At 51.4% G+C, this 20,894-nt stretch overlaps 1 protein-coding gene across 2 annotated transcripts; it reads left to right on the top strand.

Annotated features, from left to right (window-relative positions):
- The first annotated feature begins 12,336 nt into the window (after positions 1-12,336).
- Positions 12,337-20,144, top strand: PYCR1 (pyrroline-5-carboxylate reductase 1). 2 transcript variants are annotated; one of them, XM_005283073.5, is made up of 8 exons: positions 12,337-12,418; positions 12,513-12,603; positions 13,271-13,341; positions 14,412-14,591; positions 15,943-16,164; positions 16,815-16,907; positions 17,267-17,430; positions 17,573-20,144. In XM_005283073.5, exons 2-8 carry the CDS (start codon positions 12,537-12,539, stop codon positions 17,733-17,735), a joined length of 960 nt encoding a protein of 319 aa, XP_005283130.1. In that variant the 5' UTR covers positions 12,337-12,418; positions 12,513-12,536; the 3' UTR covers positions 17,736-20,144. The 2 variants fall into 2 exon arrangements, with proteins under 2 accessions (XP_005283130.1, XP_042696840.1); XM_042840906.2 differs by having other exon boundaries at positions 12,390-12,603; positions 17,517-20,144.
- The last annotated feature ends 750 nt before the right edge of the window (positions 20,145-20,894 follow it).

Genomic DNA, 20,894 nt, shown 5'->3' with positions numbered 1-20,894 from the left:
TGGCCCAGATGCTGGGAAAGGTGTGAAACTCTCCATAGAGGAATTATTGGCTTGCTTTGTAAAAAGTGCAAGTGGAAAAAGGGACTGTCTCTTTAAGAACCATGTCTTTGAAGAATCTGCAGTGGATATAAAAGGCCTGGCAGGAGCCCAGGGAGTTGGTCACCAGTGACAGGTGTCCAGCAAGCAAGCACTGTTTATTGCTGGAGATGACATCGCTAAGTGCTGTGTGCAGTGAGGGCTGAGTGCAGAGGCACCGACTTCCCCAGTTCCTGGGCGGTACTCAACCCCTGCTCCACCCCAGGACCTGCCCTCACTCCAGTTCTCCCCCCCTCACGTTCCCATCCCCACCTCATCTCTTCTTGCTCCTGCTCCTCCTCCCAAGCCTCCTGAATGCTGCTGATCAGCGGCCAGTGGGAGGTGCTGGGGGTGGAGAGGAGGAGCTGATCTGTGGGGTTGCCAGTGGATGCTGAGCACCCACTTTTTTTTTTTCTGTGGGTGCTCCAGCCCTGGAGCGCCCACAGCGTCAGCGCCTGTGCCTGACTGGAGTTTCCCTCCACTCTGAACTAATTACCTGGGACTTGGAAAAATCTGCCAATGATACAAAATAATGTGTATTATAGGAGACTAAGGTCTTGTCTACACTACAAATGTTTTGCCAGTATAGCTACTGTATATTGGCAGAGCCCCCTAGTGTAGACATAGTGACAGAAGGAGTTTTTCTGTCAGCACAGTAACACCACCTTCCTGAACAACATTAGTTATGCTAACAGAAGCTTTCTTCTGCCAGCATAGCTGTGTCTACATTGCAGGTTTTGCTGTGATCACTATGTCCGCTATGGAGTGTGTGTTTTCACACCCCTGATTGATCTAGATATGCTGATAAAAATTTGCAGTGTAGATATGGCCTAAGGAGAGTAAGGAACTGCAGATGGGTCCAGCAGAATATGGTATCTGAGCAGCAGGAAGGCAGGTGAAATTCAATATCTTGTATAGACACAGAAAGATACAACTTCAACTCAGACACAGTGCTGGGGCCTAAATAAGGTCAAGTCCTAGGAACAATCTAGGTATTGTGCACTGATCAGTGACAATGTCTGCTCAGCTGTGCCCATCAAAAGAGCAAATAAGATGTTAAGACTGAGTGTGATTGATGGTGAATATGGATCTGGATGCTAAACATATTTTTCTGTATAGGGTTTCTGAGGTGGTGTGTTGGAATGCTGGGCTGAAAACTTTTAGCATGTGTTTAGTCAAAACTGTAGAAAGTTCTCTCAATGTCCAAAAGTCCCAGCTTTGGCTGCTTCTGCTCCTACCAGCTGGCGTCTCCAGCTGGCTCCCCTCTACAGTTTTCTACCAAGGAAACATAGAGAAAGAACATAAGAATGACCATATGGGTCAGACCAAAGGTCCATCAAGCCAGTGTCCTGTCCTCTGACAGTTGCCAATGGCAGATGCCCCAAAGGGAATGAGGGATGTGCTGGCCGCTGCTTCCCACAGCCCCCATTAGCCTGGAGCGGCGAACCGTGGCCACTGGGAGCCGCGATCAGCCGAACCTGGGGACGCAGCAGGTAAACAAACCGGTCCGGCCCGCCAGGGGCTTTCCCTGCACAAGCGTCAGAACAAGTTTGGGAACCACTGCTCTAAAGGAAAGTAACTCCAGAAAGGAGGAAGAGTAGTAAGGAAATACAAATAGGAATTAACACAATCCTTTCTCACACCTGCTGTGCCCCTTAAATCCTCTTCCTCCATTGAAAGAAAGGCTCATTGATCCCTGAGATATGCCACATTCCTTTCAAAGGAGACACTGTTGCTGCAGCAGGATACCAAGGCAGAATCAGACAAAAGAAGATAAAATGGAATGTTTGGAATCAACAGCTGGAAAAGGCCACTTCAAAATCAGTTCTATCTCAATTAAGGTCACAGCTCTGATGTGGAGAGACAAGAACAGAATCCATACCCTTGTTTATTAGGTCTCAATTCTTAATGAACTCCAGCCCTGTACCCTAAGCACCATGCTGTCTCAAGGAGCAAAGACAATGTTCGTTCAGTTCTTAGTTTCTCCCCACCACTGAGGCACCAGGGCAACCCCTTGAGCTGGGACTGAGAGGGATGGACATACATATTTAAAAAATCTATTTTAATGCAACTTTATGGCTCAAAATCAAAAGAAACCAAAAACAGGACATTCAGATACATTTATTCAACAATCTGAATTCTATACCTTTCATTTAGAATTTGGTGCACTTTGTATTGTCTATGTTGTTAAATTTAGGCATCAATGCATCTAGTAGCAACTACAAAAACATAGTAGCAACTGGAGCCCTTGTAGATTCCTGGAGTGGTTTCAACTCCAAATCAATTGTCTTGAGTATAGTTCTTGCAGAACACAATGAAAAGTTGGACCCTTCTATGTGAAGACATCATCACAATGTTCCTCTGTAGCACACATGTACTGATAATGAGATGTGTCCCTCAGAGTGTCTGAGTACAAATAGCAGCCCTCATCACTTTGATTCACGCAGCTGGAATTCTATGGAAGGGCCTAATGTGTTATTATGAAGCCCCAACACTGGCTGTTTGGCTGTGCTGCAGCCCCTGAGGCAAGAGATTGAGATTCCTGCACCAAAAGTGTCAATTCATCCAATTAAGGGGTTAGTGGTCTCAAAAAGCACTCCAACTGCAAACACTCACTCTCCTGCTGATGCAGAGGAAGAGGAATGCCTCAAAGCTAGGGCCTGCAGCAGAACTCCACTGAGGAGACATCAGCTATGTTTACACTTGCAGAATTTTTGCGCTGTCAGTTTCACCAGTGATAGGGAACCGGTAAAAGAAAAGCGCTGGTTTGTGTTCTTACTTATTTCCACAGGCGTCAGATTGTTTTCACATTTCCAGCACTTCCATCTGATGAGAGCAGTGCACTGAGGGCAGCTATCCCACAGTGCTGCTCTCTGCATTTTGAGGATAGGTCTTGTGGGAAGGGCAGGGGGGTGATCGCAGGACATTCTGGGTCCCTGCACAGCCTCCTCTCCCCAAACACTGATCAGTTCCAGTACCTCCCTGGAGCAGCCATTGACACCTGGCCAGATGATAAGTGAGCACTTGCCAAGAAAACAGGAAGGGGGAGTTTCAAAGTTCCCAGGGCTTTACAGGGGGAGGGGTAGACATCGGTTTACCTAGCATCAGAGCAGCAGAGCTGCTGGCCAGAGTGGTCACCTAGGCACTATGGGATATCCGCTGGAGGCTAAAAGCTGTGTAAACAGGAAGAATGTGTCTTCACTTGCACATCACCACAAAAGTATCACTGGTAAGAACTGTATGCCTCTTGTGAAGGTGGTTTTCTGTTTACAGTGAAACTTCTGAGTTTTACCACAGAGTCATTGACCAGATGCTCCCATGTTTTTTGCACAAAAAGGGACTTTTTGTGCTTTAAAGGGCAAGTGTAGACATGCCCACAACCTCTCTCTTTTTCTCCTGCTTTGGTCTTTTGTGCAGAGGCTCAGTGGTGCAAACAGTTTCCCTAGTACGTTTATTAAGGTTTACCATTACTCAGTTTCCACACAAGAATTTCTTTATTAGTCCAAAGGCCATTTGATGTTGGTTATGTCCAAAATATCAATACAAACAAACACACATATATTCAATATCCTACCAACAATACAATTGCAAGCATTGGCCAAATACTCACAACAGAATTGAGCTCAAGAAATACCTTCCCTTCATGGCGAGACTTCAGAGGAATAAGGAAAAGTTCTGATAAAGAATATCCCTAAACAATTTGCCTCTTTATACACTATAATAAACAAGTGATGGTGTTTTTTTTATTTATATATATATATATATCAGACCTTAGCCAAAACCAGAGGATGCAGTTTTAGGGCTGTGCACTAGGGATGTAAAATATTAAATGGTTAACTGATAAGTATTAATCTTACCATTAATATATTGCAGTTAACGTTTAAAACAGATTTGCAGCCTTGACCCTGGACCACTGTTGTGTTGAGCTGGGCGGCAGCCCTGACCCCAGACCTCTACCATGCAGCAGACCCGGACCCCTACCCCCACCCTGCGGCAGTTCCGATCCCTGTCGTGTTAACAATTAAACATTTGACCGACATAATTTTAATAGTTTAAACGGGTACTTTTAAAAATTATATTTACACCCCTACTGCGCACACTGTCCTTTTCCCCAGTCCAGACAATATTAATGGCAGGTCCCCTTTTCGAGGCCTTCTTCTGATCTAATTTTGCCATATTTTTCCCCAACCACTGGACTAAGCATTTCTTTTTAAACAAGCCTTATATAAAAAATTATTTACTGCATCTCGTTCCCAGTTAACCATGTTTTCTTTATTCTGATTACCTGAACCCAAACCGTAAATAAGATAACACTGGTATTTCAAGAATCACTACAAATTTAACACGAACAACTCTTCTATCTCATGATTTCATTCTTTTTGGTCACATGCTTTGGATCTATTCCTCATGCTAATATACAAACAATTAAAAAAAACAATGTAGGCCTCTATTCCTACACTCTGCCTCAAGTTATCTGATATCAGTGCCACTGACTTCCAGGGATGGCCTCAATTGTGCTGACAAGCTGTCACTTGCCACAGCCCTCTGTTTCAATGGTGAAGTTGCCCAGCTGAGCTTACTAGGAGGATGCATGAAGATGGGCAGCATTGACACAGAGTCCAAATCTCAGCTGTCTTGGCTGACTCAAGCTCTCCCCATCCCCCGCCAAAGCATTCCATGGCAGATTTGTGCCAGACTTACAGGAGTCCTAAAACTATTAATTTGTTGTTAATTTCCAGGAAGTCCCAAAACTGTCTTGTGGATATTCAGTTCCAGCAGATCCCACCCCAAGGTACAGTTATTCCTTTTAGTACTATATACACTGCAAGCTCTCCCTAGAATAGATATGACAGATCTATACATGTATTTCAGGTTAGATCTGTGTCATATTTGACCTGTCATGGGGAGAGCTTTTGTAAATAGATAAACTCAAACTAAGGTTAAAAACATGATTTTTCTCTCCAAATTCTTTCCTGAAATTTGTGTTGGAGGAAACATGGGACTGGCAGACAGGATGGTTTGTACAAAGAGTTAACAGGTTTTCCAACACATGCAATTTCTTCATCTCTGTTTCCTTTATAAAGGTCTCACCTTTCTACATGCAGCCACATTCTAAAAAACTGACAGTTGAGTAAAAAGATACCACTAGATTAAAATATTCCCAGAATGTGGAGCATGAACACATGGCAGGCTGACTCCTAAATTGCCTCAGCCCAATTTAGAAAACCAACACAATGTGCTGAAAGAAGAACAGGAGGACTTGTGGCACCTTAGAGACTAACAAATTTATTAGAGCATAAGCTTTCGTGGACTACAGCCCACTTCCTGTTCTTCTTTTTGCGGATACAGACTAACACGGCTGCTACTCTGAAACAATGTGCTGAGACATTCCTAGCTGTTTTCAGCCCTGTGCTGAGTAACTGCAAACCTCCACAGCTGTTTTCTATTCATCCTGAAGAAACTCCCAGAGATGAGGCAAATTTAGGGGGAGACTTTCACAAGAGCTCATAGAAAGAAGAACAGGAGGACTTGTGGCACCTTAGAGACTAACAAATTTATTAGAGCATAAGCTTTCGTGGACTACAGCCCACTTCTTCGGATGCATATATGCTCTAATAAATTTGTTAGTCTCTAAGGTGCCACAAGTCCTCCTGTTCTTCTTTTTGCAGATACAGACTAACACGGCTGCTACTCTGAAACAAGAGCTCATGTTATCTGAGTGCCTATACAGGTGCTGAGTTCTTTTGAAAATCTGATCCTCTGTTTCTGTGAAATAAAAGCCTGATCCCACTGTGACGCTCTGTACCTTGAGGTAACATGCAGCACCTCCATGTTCATCCTTATAATATGATTGTGTGGTATCTAATGCAAAGTTTGTCATGTCGGGGGTCTTCAAAAGGCTCATGATGTACTGAGCAGTGATGTTATAGTAATGTTAGGTTATAATTTCATGTATATAGTTATGAGGCTGAAAATGAATCCTCATGGCTTACGAGGGCAGGGGACTGGACTCAATGACCTCTCGAAGTCCCTTCCAGTCCTAGAATCTATTAATCTATGAAAACAAGCCCAGACAAAAACTCTCCAGAAGCAGAGGGGCAGTTCACACCTCATCAGGGCATGAATGGGACAAACCCAGCCCAGCCTCACAGGAACAAAGGATGCTGGCCTAGGCAACAACAAAAGGATCTGTTGGACTCTATCTTGATTATCACTTCAAAAGTTTTTTTTCACTTAATTAATTGGCCTCTCAGAGTTGGTAAGACAACTCCCACCTGTTTATGCTTTCTGTATGTGTGTATATATATCTCCTCAATATATGTTCCATTCTATATGCATCCGAAGAAGTGGGCTGTAATCCACGAAAGCTTATGCTCTAATAAATTTGTTAGTCTCTAAGGTGCCACAAGTACTCCTGTTCCCCCTTCCTTTGGTCAGCTTGGGACTGCGATGAGGTAATGCTAACCTGACTCTGAAGGGGTTGGCCAAAGCCAAGAGGGAAGAAAGGACATGATAAAAGGGAAAGACTTTGCCATACTCTTCCTTTCTCTTCCACCACATCTACAGACACCACTCCAAGCGACTGAAGTGCTGATCAAATGGGAGAGTCTGGCTGAAGAGCAGCCAGCCAGCCAGCCTGTGGTGAGAAGCATCTAAGTTTGTAAGGGCACTGAAAGTGTTAAGATCAGCTTAGAATGCGTTTTGCTTTTATTTCATTTGACCAAATCTGGCTTGTTATGTTTTGATTTATAATCACTTAAAATCTATCTTTATAGTTAATAAATCTGTTTGTTTGTTCTACCTGAAGCAGCACGTTTGGTTTGAAGCGTGTCACAGACTCCCCTTGGGATAACAAGCCTGGTACATATCAATTTCTTTGTTAATTGGACACTGCAAGACAGAGGTTCCTAGGGTTGTGTCTGGGACCAGAGATATTGGCTAGTGTCATTCGGTTGCACAATCCAAGGAGCAGCTTAATGGTAAAACATAGTAGTCAAGGAAAACCAAGCAATGGTAGGTAAATAGCATAATGGCTAAAAGGGGTCAGGATGGAGACTCTTGCCTATATGCTCGGGGTCTTACTGATCGCCATATTTGGGGTCGGGAAGGAATTTTCCTCCAGGGCAGATTGGCTGAGCCTCTGGAGGTTTTTCGCCTTCCTCCGCACCATGGGGCAGGGATCTCTAGCAGGAGGGTCTCTGCCGATTGCAGTCACTAGTAACAGGATTGGGGACTTCAGCAGCAGAGTCCAGGGAAGGGGTGGGGACGGTTTTATGGCCTGAAGCATGCAGGGGGTCAGACCAGATGATCATAATGGTCCCTTCTGACCTTAAAGTCTATGAGTCTATGAGTACATGCTAGAGGCTGTGCGTGAACAGCCCAGGAGTGGGCGTTCTCACAGCAAAGCAGGGTAAGGCTGACTCCCAGAGTCAAGGACTGGAGTGACCTAGTAGATCACCGGTCCAGATAACACCAGAGGGGAACGTCACACCCACCCCTACACTCCCCTCTTATTTCAACATATGCACAATCTAGTCACAGGCCAGGAAGTGACAGAGTCCTGGACCAAGAGGTACAGTATTCATGCAGTTTTATAAAATTCTGTAATTAACAGGACTTGATTTCCACAATCTGGCAACTGTCTAGATTTGCCAGGCTACAGGAGCAAATACAAAAACAGCTTAATCTCGATAGTACTCTTCATCCAAGTGAGCTCAAGGTGATGTTATGGACCAAACACTCTTCCATTTCAGATAATGTTTATTCCATTTTCACTTATCAACTTGAAGCATCATCCTACTCACCTCCAGGCCAATACAGAATCCCTTCCCCTCCCAACTCTTTCCTCTGAGGGATGGACAGCCAGCAGGAGGCTCAAGAACTTTGTGTGTGGGTAGGTGGGAAGGCAAATGGAAGCTGTAGTCAGCTGAGCTTTACAAGGGGTAATTAGTTAAGAATGCAAAAATCATTGTATTTTAAATAATCCACATAGTTCAATCTGATATCCTGGCTCTAACAGAGGCCAATGCTGGATGCTTCAAAAAAGGCACAAACCCTTTATGATGACCCAAATATACAATACTATCCTTTTTTGGGGGGTATGGGGAAGTTCTTCTACTCTTGACCCTAACCAAGCTGGTGATCAGCTCATTCCCTGCTGCATGGGGTTTGAAAGCCACTGTATTGTCATCCTCAATTGTGAGACACTTAAATGTATAATGGCCTCCCTGAACTGATACATAAGGAAACAACCCCTACCTTCTTCAAATCCCTCAAGACCCACCTATGATGTGAGACCAATATACCTCTTCCTGTATGCTAGTAGAAGATGCTGCAATACATGTAACAAATAATAATATTATGCCCTCCTAACTAGGCTCACTGCAGGTGTTATACTTAGCCATATACATGTCTAATCATATTTTGTAAACTTACCGAGCTCTTTGCCTCATCAATGCTGTGGGCTGCATTCTCTGACCTGGCGCCTCATCAGATTTGCCCCATGCCACTCTATTCCTGTTAAATATAAATCATGTTAATGTCAGCACTGCAACTTCTATTTTACATAAACACAGAAGTTGAGTACAATATTCATTTCTGGCACTGGGAGCACTACAGCTCATGAGTTAAGCACCATTTGCCCATGAGACTCTGGCCCATTTCTGGACTGCAGCCAATTTTTGGAGGAGCAAAGGTTGCACTAGGCCCTGTTTGAGGTCTCTCAAGCATATAGAGGGCACTGCATATAAGTGACAGGATCTGGGTGGATGAGTAGCAGGTTCTTTCTCCTCATCAGGTGTGGCCAGAACGACTTTCAGGATCAGGTAAAAGCCGCCCTCCTGGTATAGTAAATCCCTGGATTTCAGCAGATGATGGGGGTATCCTTGGTGACGATACTGGTGGATGCACTGAGGATGCTTCTGGCACCAGCTCCCTGACAACCAAAGTTGCCAAAGTGCTCCCAAGAAAAGTAATGTCCAAATAGGGTGGCAACAACATCCTTTCAAAACTGGCTAATCATAATTAATTCCCCAGTGCCCATATATGAGATGGCATGAGTCCTGCTACGGGCCCTTCCCCTTTTCATAGTAAGAGGCTGATCTGCTGCTCTGACAGTTTGTAGCCACCCTATATTTACACTCACCTGATCCTGGGTCTGCCTAATGGCTGACCTTGTCCCTGGCATGTATTACAGCATCATCCCCATATCTGCATTCAACTGTCCATCTAGACCCGAGGGGCTCTTAGCCAGGCGCTCCCTACGTCCGTCCAGACCCAAGGGGCTCTGAGCCAGGCCCTCCCTACGTCCGTCTAGACCCGAGGCGCTCTGAGCCAGGCACTCCCTACGTCCGTCCAGACCCGAGGGGCTCTGAGCCAGGCGCTCCCTACGTCCGTCCAGACCCAAGGGGCTCTGAGCCAGGCCCTCCCTACGTCTGTCCGTCTAGACCCAGGGCGCTCTGAGCCAGGCACTCCCTACGTCCGTCCACACTCGAGGGGCTCTGAGCCAGGCCCTCCCTACGTCTGTCCGTCTAGATCCAAGGCGCTCTGAGCCAGGCCCTCCCTACGTCCGTCCAGACCCGAGGCGCTCTGAGCCGGGCCCTCCCTACGTCTGTCCAGATCCGAGGGCCTCTGTGCCAGGCCCTCCCTACGTCTGTCCGTCTAGACCCGAGGCGCTCTGAGCCAGGCCCTCCCTACGTCTGTCCGTCCACACTCGAGGGGCTCTGAGCCAGGCCCTCCCTACGTCTGTCCGTCGAGACCCGAGGCGCTCTGAGCCAAGCCCTCCCTACGTCTGTCCGTCCACACTCGAGGGGCTCTGAGCCAGGCCCTCCCTACGTCCGTCCAGACCCGAGGCGCTCTGAGCCGGGCCCTCCCTACGTCTGTCCAGATCCGAGGGGCTCTGTGCCAGGCCCTCCCTACGTCTGTCCGTCTAGACCCGAGGCGCTCTGAGCCAGGCCCTCCCTACGTCTGTCCGTCCACACTCGAGGGGCTCTGAGCCAGGCCCTCCCTACGTCTGTCCATCTAGACCCGAGGGGCTCTGAGCCAGGCCCTCCCTATGTCTGTCCGTCCAGACCCAAGGGGCTCTGAGCCAGGCGCTCCCTACGTCCGTCCAGACACGAGGGGCTCTGAGCCAGGCCCTCCCTACGTCTGTCCGTCCAGACCCGAGGGGCTCTGAGCCAGGCCCTCCCTACGTCTGTCCGTCTAGACCCAAGGCGCTCTGAGCCAGGCCCTCCCTACGTCTGTCCAGACCCAAGGGGCTCTGAGCCAGGCACTCCCTACGTCCGTCCAGACCCAAGGGGCTCTGAGCCAGGCCCTCCCTACGTCTGTCCGTCCAGACCCAAGGTGCTCTGAGCCAGGCCCTCCCTACGTCTGTCCGTCCAGATCCAAGGCGCTCTGAGCCAGGCCCTCCCTATGTCTGTCCGTCCAGACCCAAGGGGCTCTGAGCCAGGCCCTCCCTATGTCTGTCCGTCCAGACCCAAGGGGCTCTGAGCCAGGCCCTCCCTACGTCTGTCCGTCCAGATCCAAGGCGCTCTGAGCCAGGCCCTCCCTATGTCTGTCCGTCCAGACCCAAGGCGCTCTGAGCCAGGCCCTCCCTATGTCTGTCCGTCCAGACCCAAGGGGCTCTGAGCCAGGCCCTCCCTATGTCTGTCCGTCCAGACCCAAGGGGCTCTGAGCCAGGCCCTCCCTACGTCTGTCCGTCCAGATCCAAGGCGCTCTGAGCCAGGCCCTCCCTATGTCTGTCCGTCCAGACCCAAGGCGCTCTGAGCCAGGCCCTCCCTATGTCTGTCCGTCCAGACCCAAGGGGCTCTGAGCCAGGCCCTCCCTACGTCTGTCCGTCCAGATCCAAGGCGCTCTGAGCCAGGCCCTCCCTATGTCTGTCCGTCCAGACCCAAGGGGCTCTGAGCCAGGCGCTCCCTACGTCCGTCCAGACACGAGGGGCTCTGAGCCAGGCCCTCCCTACGTCTGTCCATCTAGACCCGAGGGGCTCTGAGCCAGGCCCTCCCTATGTCTGTCCGTCCAGACCCAAGGGGCTCTGAGCCAGGCGCTCCCTACGTCCGTCCAGACACGAGGGGCTCTGAGCCAGGCCCTCCCTACGTCTGTCCGTCCAGACCCGAGGGGCTCTGAGCCAGGCCCTCCCTACGTCTGTCCGTCTAGACCCAAGGCGCTCTGAGCCAGGCCCTCCCTACGTCTGTCCAGACCCAAGGGGCTCTGAGCCAGGCACTCCCTACGTCCGTCCAGACCCAAGGGGCTCTGAGCCAGGCCCTCCCTACGTCTGTCCGTCCAGACCCAAGGCGCTCTGAGCCAGGCCCTCCCTATGTCTGTCCGTCCAGACCCAAGGGGCTCTGAGCCAGGCCCTCCCTATGTCTGTCCGTCCAGATCCAAGGCGCTCTGAGCCAGGCCCTCCCTATGTCTGTCCGTCCAGACCCAAGGCGCTCTGAGCCAGGCCCTCCCTATGTCTGTCCGTCCAGACCCAAGGGGCTCTGAGCCAGGCCCTCCCTATGTCTGTCCGTCCAGACCCAAGGGGCTCTGAGCCAGGCCCTCCCTATGTCTGTCCGTCCAGACCCAAGGGGCTCTGAGCCAGGCCCTCCCTACGTCTGTCCAGACCCAAGGGGCTCTGAGCCAGGCCCTCCCTACGTCTGTCCAGACCCAAGGGGCTCTGAGCCAGGCCCTCCCTACGTCTGTCCATCTAGACCCAAGGGGCTCTGAGCCAGGCACTCCCTACGTCTGTCTGTCCAGACCCAAGGCGCTAGCCTCTGAGCCAGGCGCTCCCTACGTCGGTCTGTCCGTCTAGACCTGAGGCGCCCTTGCCTGGGGCCCTGGAGTGTATGTCTGGATGTGGATCCCCCACGACTCTCCATTAGTCTGCGGAGGCGGGAAGCCGGCACTGACCCGCCCCGCGCGCTCTGCGATACTCTAGCGAGGGCGGGAGGCGAACCTAGAACGTTCCAGAACCTGTTGCCACTATTAACACTGAGCAGGTCCCCTCTGCTCCCCCGAGACTACAATTCCCAGAAGGCAACGTGCGCCCAGCCTACAGCGCCCCAGAGGCAGCTCGGGCCCTACGTCAGGATAGCTAGAGCATTGCATGCCGGGACACAATAGCCGTCTGGAGCGTTGACTCCTCGTAGGCAGCGAATGATGCAATTGCAAACACAGGTTGCCCCAATGCCTGGCGAGCGCTGAGAGGCGACCCCGCCTCGTCTTTCTGATTGGTTGAAGCTCCGGCGAGGCCCCACCCCCTCGCCCGTGGATTGGCGGGGCTCTATCGCGCTGTCCCTGTGCCACGAGTGCTGGAGGAGGGGCTGTCACTCTCCCTTCGCCGGAGCGGCCACGTGGGCAGCAGGTTGGGGCTCCGGGCGCGGGCGCGGGCTCGCCGCCGCGGGGGATGCCGGCCGGCCCCGTGCGCGTAACCGCGGCTCCCCTTGTCTGTCCCGCAGGTCCCGCCGCCTGCCGGACGCACCATGAGCGTGGGCTTCATAGGAGCCGGGCAGCTCGCCTTCGCCCTGGCCCGGGGCTTCACCGCCGCAGGTGGGTGCCGCGCGCCCGGGACAGGCCCCCGCGCCTCGGGGCCCCGGGGGTTCCAGCCTCGTGCCTGGCGCTGGGGGTGACTCGGCTCGGGGGGGGCGACCCACCCACCCATCGTTCCTGTGGTCTCACGGGGTGTGACAGGAGCTCGTGCAGCGCGTTTAGCATCCAGGAAAGTTCATGGCTGGTTACATGGAGTCTGCAGACGTGTAGAAGGGAAATGGTTCTTTCCCAGGGATCTGGGGGAGACACAGCTGGGAGATGGAAATAATGGAGGTGAGGCCTCTGGGGAGTGTAAAGGAAATTGTAAAAAGCTGTCAGCAAAACTTAAATGTGACACTCGGATATCAAAATACATGTCCACACATAGACTTGCACTGAAATAACAAAAGATGTGAATTAAAACTGCCCTATTGGTTTGAAGTAAATTTGTGTATTTCATCTCTAAGGCACAGGGTTCTTGAGAATCTGAGAATGGGAGAGTTTTTTAGTAGAGAGACATTAGGATCAGTATTTACAGGACGTAGGGAAGAAGAGAGGTGTTGTGAGGGACAACATAAGGGTGGAGGAATGACCAAGTTCAGAATGACCTGGATAAATAACAGTGAAGAAGCTCTCGGGTAAGCAGGACACATGGAATCCAAACTGAAGTTACCTGTCCCTTTCCTAGGGATTTTGGCTGCTCATAAGATCACAGCAAGTTCCCCAGACACTGACCTCCCAACTGTATCTGGACTGAGGGTAAGTTCTAGTGTTTGTAAGATCAAAACTCCTACCCACAGAAATCCTGTAAAGATCTCCATATGTTTGCAGTGGCCACAAGTAGGACTCCTATGTTTAATATTGCATGTTGTTTTCTCTGCTTGGCTCAATAAGATTCTTGGGTCTGAATCGTCTCGCATCTGAACTTCCTGCCATTGGCAATTGGGTTCACTTATTGCCAGCAGTGCACACAGAGCCAGGAAAGGTGAGTGGTTCCCATCTTTGGGGCAAAGAGTTTCTTGCCCAGAGAAGCCAATTGAGAACCACTCTGGGAATCTGAAGGTACAAATAGAGTCAATAGTTATCATAGGCGCCAACTTTCTCCAGCGTTGGTGGGGTGCCCCGCCGCCCCAGGTCCTGCCCTGACTCCACCCCATCCCTGCCCCTGCCCCCATTCCGACCCCATCCCCAAAGTCACCTCCCTCACTCTGCCCTCTCCCTGCCCCAATTGGATCCCTTCCCCAAATCCCCGCCTCTTCCCTCAGCGAGTATTCCCCCTCCCTCCCTGCCCCGCAAATCAGCTGTTTTGCGGCACAAGTGCTGGGAGGGAGGGGGAAGAAGCAGGACGCAGCGGTGTGCTCACGGAGGAGGCGGAGGTGAGCTGGAGCAGGGAGGCGGGCCAGGCCAGGCCACAGGGAGCTGCCAGTGGGTGCTGAGCACCCACCAATTTTTTTCTGTGGGTGCTCCAGCCCCAGAGCACCCACGGAGTTGGCGCCTATGATAGTTGCATGTTCAAAGGGCATGACTGCACTACAGTGAAAGTGCAATGTGGAACTGATCATGAGATATAAAGGTTGGGGATGTACCTTTGCTTCCTCCCCCTATGGTAACTAAAAAAACAAACTGTCCCGTTCTCAGTGGGTTACTGCTGTACTCTCTCCTGATCAGGTCTGTCTCTGCATGACTCCTAGTGAACAAGATTATTCTCTGCTGGTGGCTGACCCAGCTTGGCTGACTCCTGATCCCAAATGCCATTTCTAAGAGCTGAGAATGCAAGGGAAGTACTAGGAATGAGGTGCTATTGCTGTTTAACTTTCAAATTCTTCCAGAAAATAGGTGTAAACTTCACGATAAGTAACAAGGAAACAGTTAAAAACAGCGATGTCCTGTTCCTGGCTGTGAAACCTCCCATCATTCCCTTCATTCTGGACGAGATTGGCTCAGACATAGAGAATCGCCACATCGTGGTCTCATGTGCTGCTGGTGTCACTATCAGCTCCATTGAGAAGGTGAGGGACAGTGTGCTGCACAGCTCTGATGGGGTCAGAGGGCCTGGAGATAAGACTGCACCTGAAACTTCTTGAAGTCAGGGCACTGAGGGGTTGTCTGCACTTACATTTTATAGAGCTCTACCTTGCTGGCTCAAGAGTGTGAAAAATCACCCCCCTGAGCGCAGCAAGTCTGAGCGCTTTAAAGCGCTGGTGTAGACAGGCTCCGAGCGCTGGGAGCCAATAACCTCGTGGAGGTGGATTACCAGGAAAACCGAGAGAGCTCTCTCACAGCGCTCGCACGCGACTACACTCACACGTCAAAGCGCTGCCGTGGGAGCATTCCTGTAGCAGCGCTTTGAAGTTTCCAGTGTAGACATATCCTAAAACTCTAGAAAGCTTTTCTCAGAGGGCTGGAGCTCTGGGTATTTGACTTTGAGACTGACTTGTTCTCCCAGCTGCCAGAAGTTGAGTACAATATTCATTTCTGGCACTGGGAGCACTACAGCTCATGAGTTAAGCACCATTTGCCCATGAGACTCTGGCCCATTTCTGTACTGCAGCCAATTTTTGGAGGAGCAAAGGTTGCACTAGGCCCTGTTTGCACTTCCTAATCATACCCAGGATAAGCTAAAACAGTCACTAACTTACTCCCTGGCTGCCATGGTCCGTAAGGGACAGTCTGGAAGCCTGGAATAGTCAGAGTGCTATGCATTCCAGCAACACAGATGGAATGTCCCTGTCCTACAAAGGGGTGAGGGTCTTCTCTGGCCCAAGACCACCAGGGAATCCTTCTTATGCCAGTAGGGAGGTCCATATGTTTTCCAGCCCCTCTGCTGCAAGATTGTCATACAATGTCTGGGAAGCATCCCAGAATCGGGGCCTGTGTTAATAGGGCCTCGGCATCATCCCCGTCCGTTCCCCATAATCATATGAAACTTGAATAGATCTTCTCTTTCCCTGCTGAGGGCTGCCAGCCCCTCTGCATTCATGGAAACTCATTATGTTAGATGTCTGCAGGAGCTGCCCCCATGGAAACTACAGGGGTCATGCTAGAATGATAATGCTTCTGCTACCAAGGGATGGGCAGGGTCTGCTCAGCACTCTGTAACTGAGTTTCACCTACACTCCCAGGGACATTGCGTTAAGGGCTCGTCCCCTTTGGCAAAGGCTTAACAGAGGGAATCTTGAGGACCATCCTGCAGAGGTGCCTGGGGTTGGGGTGAGGAAGAGGTCCTTTACCCTGCTGGATTCCCTCTGACCTTTGGGAGTTCCCTAGAGCGGGGTTACTCCAGATGCAGAAGGTGTATTAAATCTGGTTCTCTGTCTCTCTCTCCTTCCCGTTCTGTCTCCAACTCTTTCCCATCCCAAGAAACTCTCTGCCTTCTCTCCCACCCCAAAAGTGATCAGGTGCATGACTAACACACCTGTGATCGTGCGGGAAGGTGCTACCGTCTATGCCACGGGGACTCACGCAGAGGTGGAAGATGGGAAGCTCCTGGAACAGCTGATGGCCAGTGTGGGCTTCTGCACTGAAGTAGAAGAGGACCTAATAGATGCTGTTACAGGACTCAGCGGCAGCGGCCCTGCTTATGTAGGTGCCACTTCCTTGGCTTATGCAAGTCAAGTGGAGAACATTGGGGTTTAAATGCTGAGAACACGCCTGCATCTGAAAATGGTATCAGATTAGGCTGCAGATTTGACCAAGGGGATATATTTGAATTTCTAATCACCTGGAGTGTGTAATCTATAACCTGTAGGTATCTCATTCAAAGCCAGGCCAGCTCAACAATGAGTCTGTTAACAGCTAGACAATGCTTGGCCTCTGAGTCATGAGTGTGGGCTTCTGTTCAGTGCCTAGTGGACAAGTGTCCACATTACAAAAACGGTGCTAATTGGGCCACTTGTCAGCAATTTCATCTGAGGCCAAGGATGGAATGGCCTCAGAGTCTGAATCGCCCTGCTCAAGACCGAGGCCCTCTGGGTGGATGTGAAGCTTGGTTTGCAGCATGTGCTGTGGAGCCTGAGCATTGAGTTCCTGGCTGTCCAGTCTGTCATCTTCATTTGCTTAAGAGATTGTCTTCAACAAAGAGTGATTTTTATCAGGTCCCTTTAAGTGGTGGGGGTCCACAGTGACCCCAGAGCCTTGGGCACTGTCCCTCTGCCTGGGAATGTCACAGCCTTGAGGGCACACGGTAATCTCCAAACCTCAGAATCACTGTCATGCTGTTTCTGGTCTCTCAGGCATTCACAGCCCTGGATGCTCTGGCAGATGGAGGTGTGAAGATGGGGCTTCCCCGCAGGCTAGCTGTCCGACTTGGAGCCCAGGCCTTACTGGTCAGTATCTTCTCTTCCAGACTTCATTCAGTTCACATCTGGTCCACCCAGATCAGTCTGCAAACGGGATCGAATCAGGCCCACACTGACCGTTTGTTCACATAAAGGTCGCGCTGGGTGGATTTCCCGGAGATTACTGGAGTTGCTGATGCTCTGCGGGAGGCTGGGATGGAAAGAGCAAGGCCGCTACTCCTCTACAGACTTGCAACTCTGAGCTGGGTTTCCTGTAGCCCTGCAAATGTGAGAAAGGGGCCGATTGCCTACTGCAGCCATCTAGCAGCAGGGAACTGGAACGCAACTGTTGGGAATCCTCTGGGTCCTATTTCTGACCAATGTTTTCCCTCCCTGTCCTGCTGTAGGGCGCTGCCAAAATGCTGTTGGAATCTGAGCAGCATCCTGGGCAGCTGAAGGACAATGTCTGCTCACCTGGGGGAGCCACCATCCATGCCCTGCACTTCCTGGAGAGTGGAGGCTTTCGCTCACTGCTCATCAATGCCGTGGAGGCTTCCTGCATTCGCACAAGGTGAGAAGGTGTAAGGCCGCCCTGACACTTGGCAACTGTTGCCCCAAAGGGAAGGCTGCACAGTTCTGCTGCTCCTTTCTGTCTAGGTGCCTCCTCCTTTGTGGTTCTGCTCTTCCCACTGACTGACAGACTCTTCTTGCAGGGAGCTGCAGCACCTAGCGGATCAGGAGAAGGTCTCCCCAGCTGCCATTAAGAAGACCCTTCTGGATAAGGTGAAGCTGGAGTCTCCCTCTGTTTCCATGGCCTCTGCCAGCAAAGTCAGTCTGTTCAGCAGCAGCTGGGCACCCAACAGCAAGAAGAACTGAAGGGATGAGGCTCGTCCAGGGACCAGCCCCCTTGCATGCACTTTCTTCTCACTCTGTAAAGGAAAAGCTCTAGTCGTAGGCATTCCCAGCCCCTTGCCTGGCTCTTGGCCTGCAGCACCTTTGGGGGCGGTGCAAAGCTGTAGAGAAGGGACCTTAACTTCCAGCTGAGGGTGGGAACACTGTCACTAGCACTTCCTTCCCTTTGGGGGAGGGCGGTTGCTCCATCACTGGCACAGCTGGTTGTCAGGGACACAAAGCGTCTCCTCTGGCCAGAGGGCTGGCTTCTCCGTAAAGCTAACTCCTCCCCCCCCCCCCAATTAATAATCTCCTGGGCCAGGGGTCCCCAACGCGGTGCCTGCGGGCGTCGTGGCGCCTAAATGCACCCACGTACTGGCTGGCGGACGAGCATTTCGGCGGCGACGCCTCTGGATGACGCTGCTTGTTGGTGGCATTTTGGCGGATGCTCGTCCGCCGCCAAGGTCCTCCGTGGCTCATCGTCTGGCACCTGCCAGACGTAAAAGGTTGGGGATCACTGTCCTGGGCAGTAGTTTATTTTGATGGGCTTATTTTAAGGAGTATCCTGCTGCTACTTGGCTCTGAAGGTTAGAGCGGGGTCTTGAGGCCCCCCATGGCTCCTATCCCCATCTCTTTTTCTTCACCATCCAGAGTAGAAGCCGTCCCCTCTGTGCATCATACTAGGGTTCGGCTCAAAGTTGTCTTCCACTGAGAGCAGCAGCCTTGCTTTCCCCTCAGCCAGAATTCACATTTTAGTAGCTGCATGATGCAGATCTCAGAGCATGTCTCTCTCTTCCTGTGCCTGGTGTGATTTGCAGAGCAGGCCATCCGAACATCCCCCTTCTGAACACGCTGTTGGGGCCCCGGCCACTTCTCCTCCATCAGCACCTTCCTGGATGAACAGCTTAAAAAGCCTCCACTCAAGCGAGTGTTCCCTGCTGCCTGTGAACAGGGTCCAGTCCCAGCCTTACCACCACTGAATGCTTCAGTTTTCATCCCATGTCCGAAACGCTTTCTCCGCTCCTTAGCATGTTCTCTACCTGCTGCCCTGGGGGCAGAGGGGAAGGGGAACCCGCATTTAGGTCACACCTGGTTCCAGGCCCCAGCAGGATTTGCCCATTTCCCAGTGTCTTGTCCAGTTGTGTATGCGAGGCTGTCAGCCCTTCCCTTGGAGCTGATTTCACAGGATTCCTCCATATGCCTGTGGTTCCTTTCTAACTTCATCTCATTCCCCAATGTTTACATCAGTCCTTGATGGTTTCCAGCTTCACCACCCTTTGTGCTCCAGCTCAAACTGCAAACTTTCTCCACTCTGTACTGCAGCCCCTGTCAATTCCTCTTCTGGCCCTGCTGCACTCCTTCTCTCTTTTCCTGCCCTCTCCACTTATCTGTCACCTGCCCTCCCATCTCCAGCTCCCTGGAAGGTGGTGCACTAAAGGGAGAGAGGAGAAATGCCTGGGCTGGCAGACACTAGCCATGGAGGTGGGTGTTGAACCTCTGTCCAGTTACATTAGGAGCTACTCCAGGACCAGCAGCACAGGCAGATGCCTATCAATATTTCACTCACTGCTTTGTGGGACTTGTTTACAGCAAGGGGCTAAGCTGATCTATGTTTACATAGCTTCCCTGCCCCCGCTGCTGCTCCCCGTGGAAACCCTGTCATACACCAAAGAATTGCATGGGGTAGACAACCGCTCCCTACCCTCCCTTTGCTTGGGTGCAGTGGAAGCCAGCAGGCATGGCAATGATATATTGTTCTAGACCATTTCCTACCTCTACTCCAACAGGGTGTGGGGGAAGAGAGGCAGGAGCTGGAAGGAAAGTCTGTCTGCAGGTGCTAGCATTGTTCTTGATCTGTCAGCATTCTGGCCGCTGCTGGCCCCAGAAGGGAGCTGGCAGCAGCCCTTCATTTGCTGGGTAGTTCCCTTCCCCCCCCCCCCCCCCCCTCCGTGGCTTCTGTCTCAGAACTCAGGTTTACAGTCAGGTGGTGTTGGAGCCTCGTGGGCCAGGCCTCTGTGCACAGAGCCTTGGGGCTGAGCCCTAGTGCAGGTAGCATGTAGGGTGTGTCCCTGCGGCAGCCGGGAGAGAGCCTCCCACCCCAGACAGGCAGACATGGCTCAGCTCAGACCGACCCACCCTCCTGCAGCTGAGGGAAGGGGGCTGGTCAGCCGCTGTACACGTGTTTGTAGTGCACTCCCTCAAGCCCGACTAGCACATCTGGCCTGGGCTGGGAGGCTCACTCCCCGCTGCAGTGGAGACACACTGTCGGTGGCACAAAGGTAAAAGCTTTCTTGCTGTCCCAGCTCCTGCTTGGCAGAGGCAGCGTGGGACACTATTGCTGAATTAGACACACTTCCTCCCCCTCCCTCTTTCCAGAATAAACATTGCTTCTCAGCCTGTGGCTAGTGTGATCTGTGAGGACGTGGAGTGTGTCCCTTCACTGGCAGGGTGCCCAGCTGTCGTCAGCGTCTCCTGTTCTGCACTGCACTCATTTTGAGCCACGTGGGAGAGTTTGTTTTCATTGGAGGCTAATTCCTAAAGGTGGGAGATGAAGGTCCAACCCTGCTCTTCACCTTGGCTCCTGGGGGCAAGAGCACAGAGGCTGCACTCACAGGTTCATTAGCTCTGGCTTTTAGTGGTCTAAAACATGGAGGGGAAAAACCTTTCTGGCTGAATTGTGCCCGTTAAGGGTCTTGAAATTGTAATTCCCTGAGAGCCTGGCCTGGGCTTCTGCCCCGCTAACAAAAAGCCACTGCCTCTAGCTAGCATCACAGCTGCACTGTGGGCTGTGCCTGTGGTGGTGAACACAGCACCACCATGAGGCAGAAGCAGAGCACACACAGGGCCAACGTGCAAAGCCATCAATTACTGCAGCCTACATCGTGGAAAGGGGACAGCCCAGCCTGCTTCCCCACCACGTGCTCTGCAATCACTGGCCTTCGTTGGAGAAAGGAATGTTCTAAACAGTGGCTCTGGCAGCGTGCAATGAAGAACAACCAGCAGAGCTAAAAGGTTTCTGTCCTCCAAATAAGGCACAGCAGGATGGGCCAGTGCCCTTGCCGTCACTAAGGGGGGGAGCCCTGGAAGGAAATCCTGCTCTACCACTCATTTTACAAGCTGGGCTTCAGGTCCCCCAGAGAAGGG

The sequence above is a fragment of the Chrysemys picta genome, chromosome 12, assembly GCF_011386835.1.
Source record: "Chrysemys picta bellii isolate R12L10 chromosome 12, ASM1138683v2, whole genome shotgun sequence".
NCBI classification, from domain to species: Eukaryota; Metazoa; Chordata; order Testudines; family Emydidae; genus Chrysemys; species Chrysemys picta.
Note: the sequence above shows the minus strand (reverse complement) of the source record. Positions and strands in the feature narration are given on the sequence as shown.

Bases quoted from the DNA above. Each gene is read 5' to 3' on its own strand.
- PYCR1 (XM_005283073.5), top strand. From the start codon at position 12,537: ATGAGCGTGGGCTTCATAGGAGCCGGGCAGCTCGCCTTCGCCCTGGCC. The intron at 12,604-13,270 runs GTGGGTGCCGCG...TCCCTTTCCTAG, and splicing joins CCGGGGCTTCACCGCCGCAG to GGATTTTGGCTGCTCATAAG. The intron at 16,908-17,266 runs GTCAGTATCTTC...GTCCTGCTGTAG, and splicing joins TTGGAGCCCAGGCCTTACTG to GGCGCTGCCAAAATGCTGTT.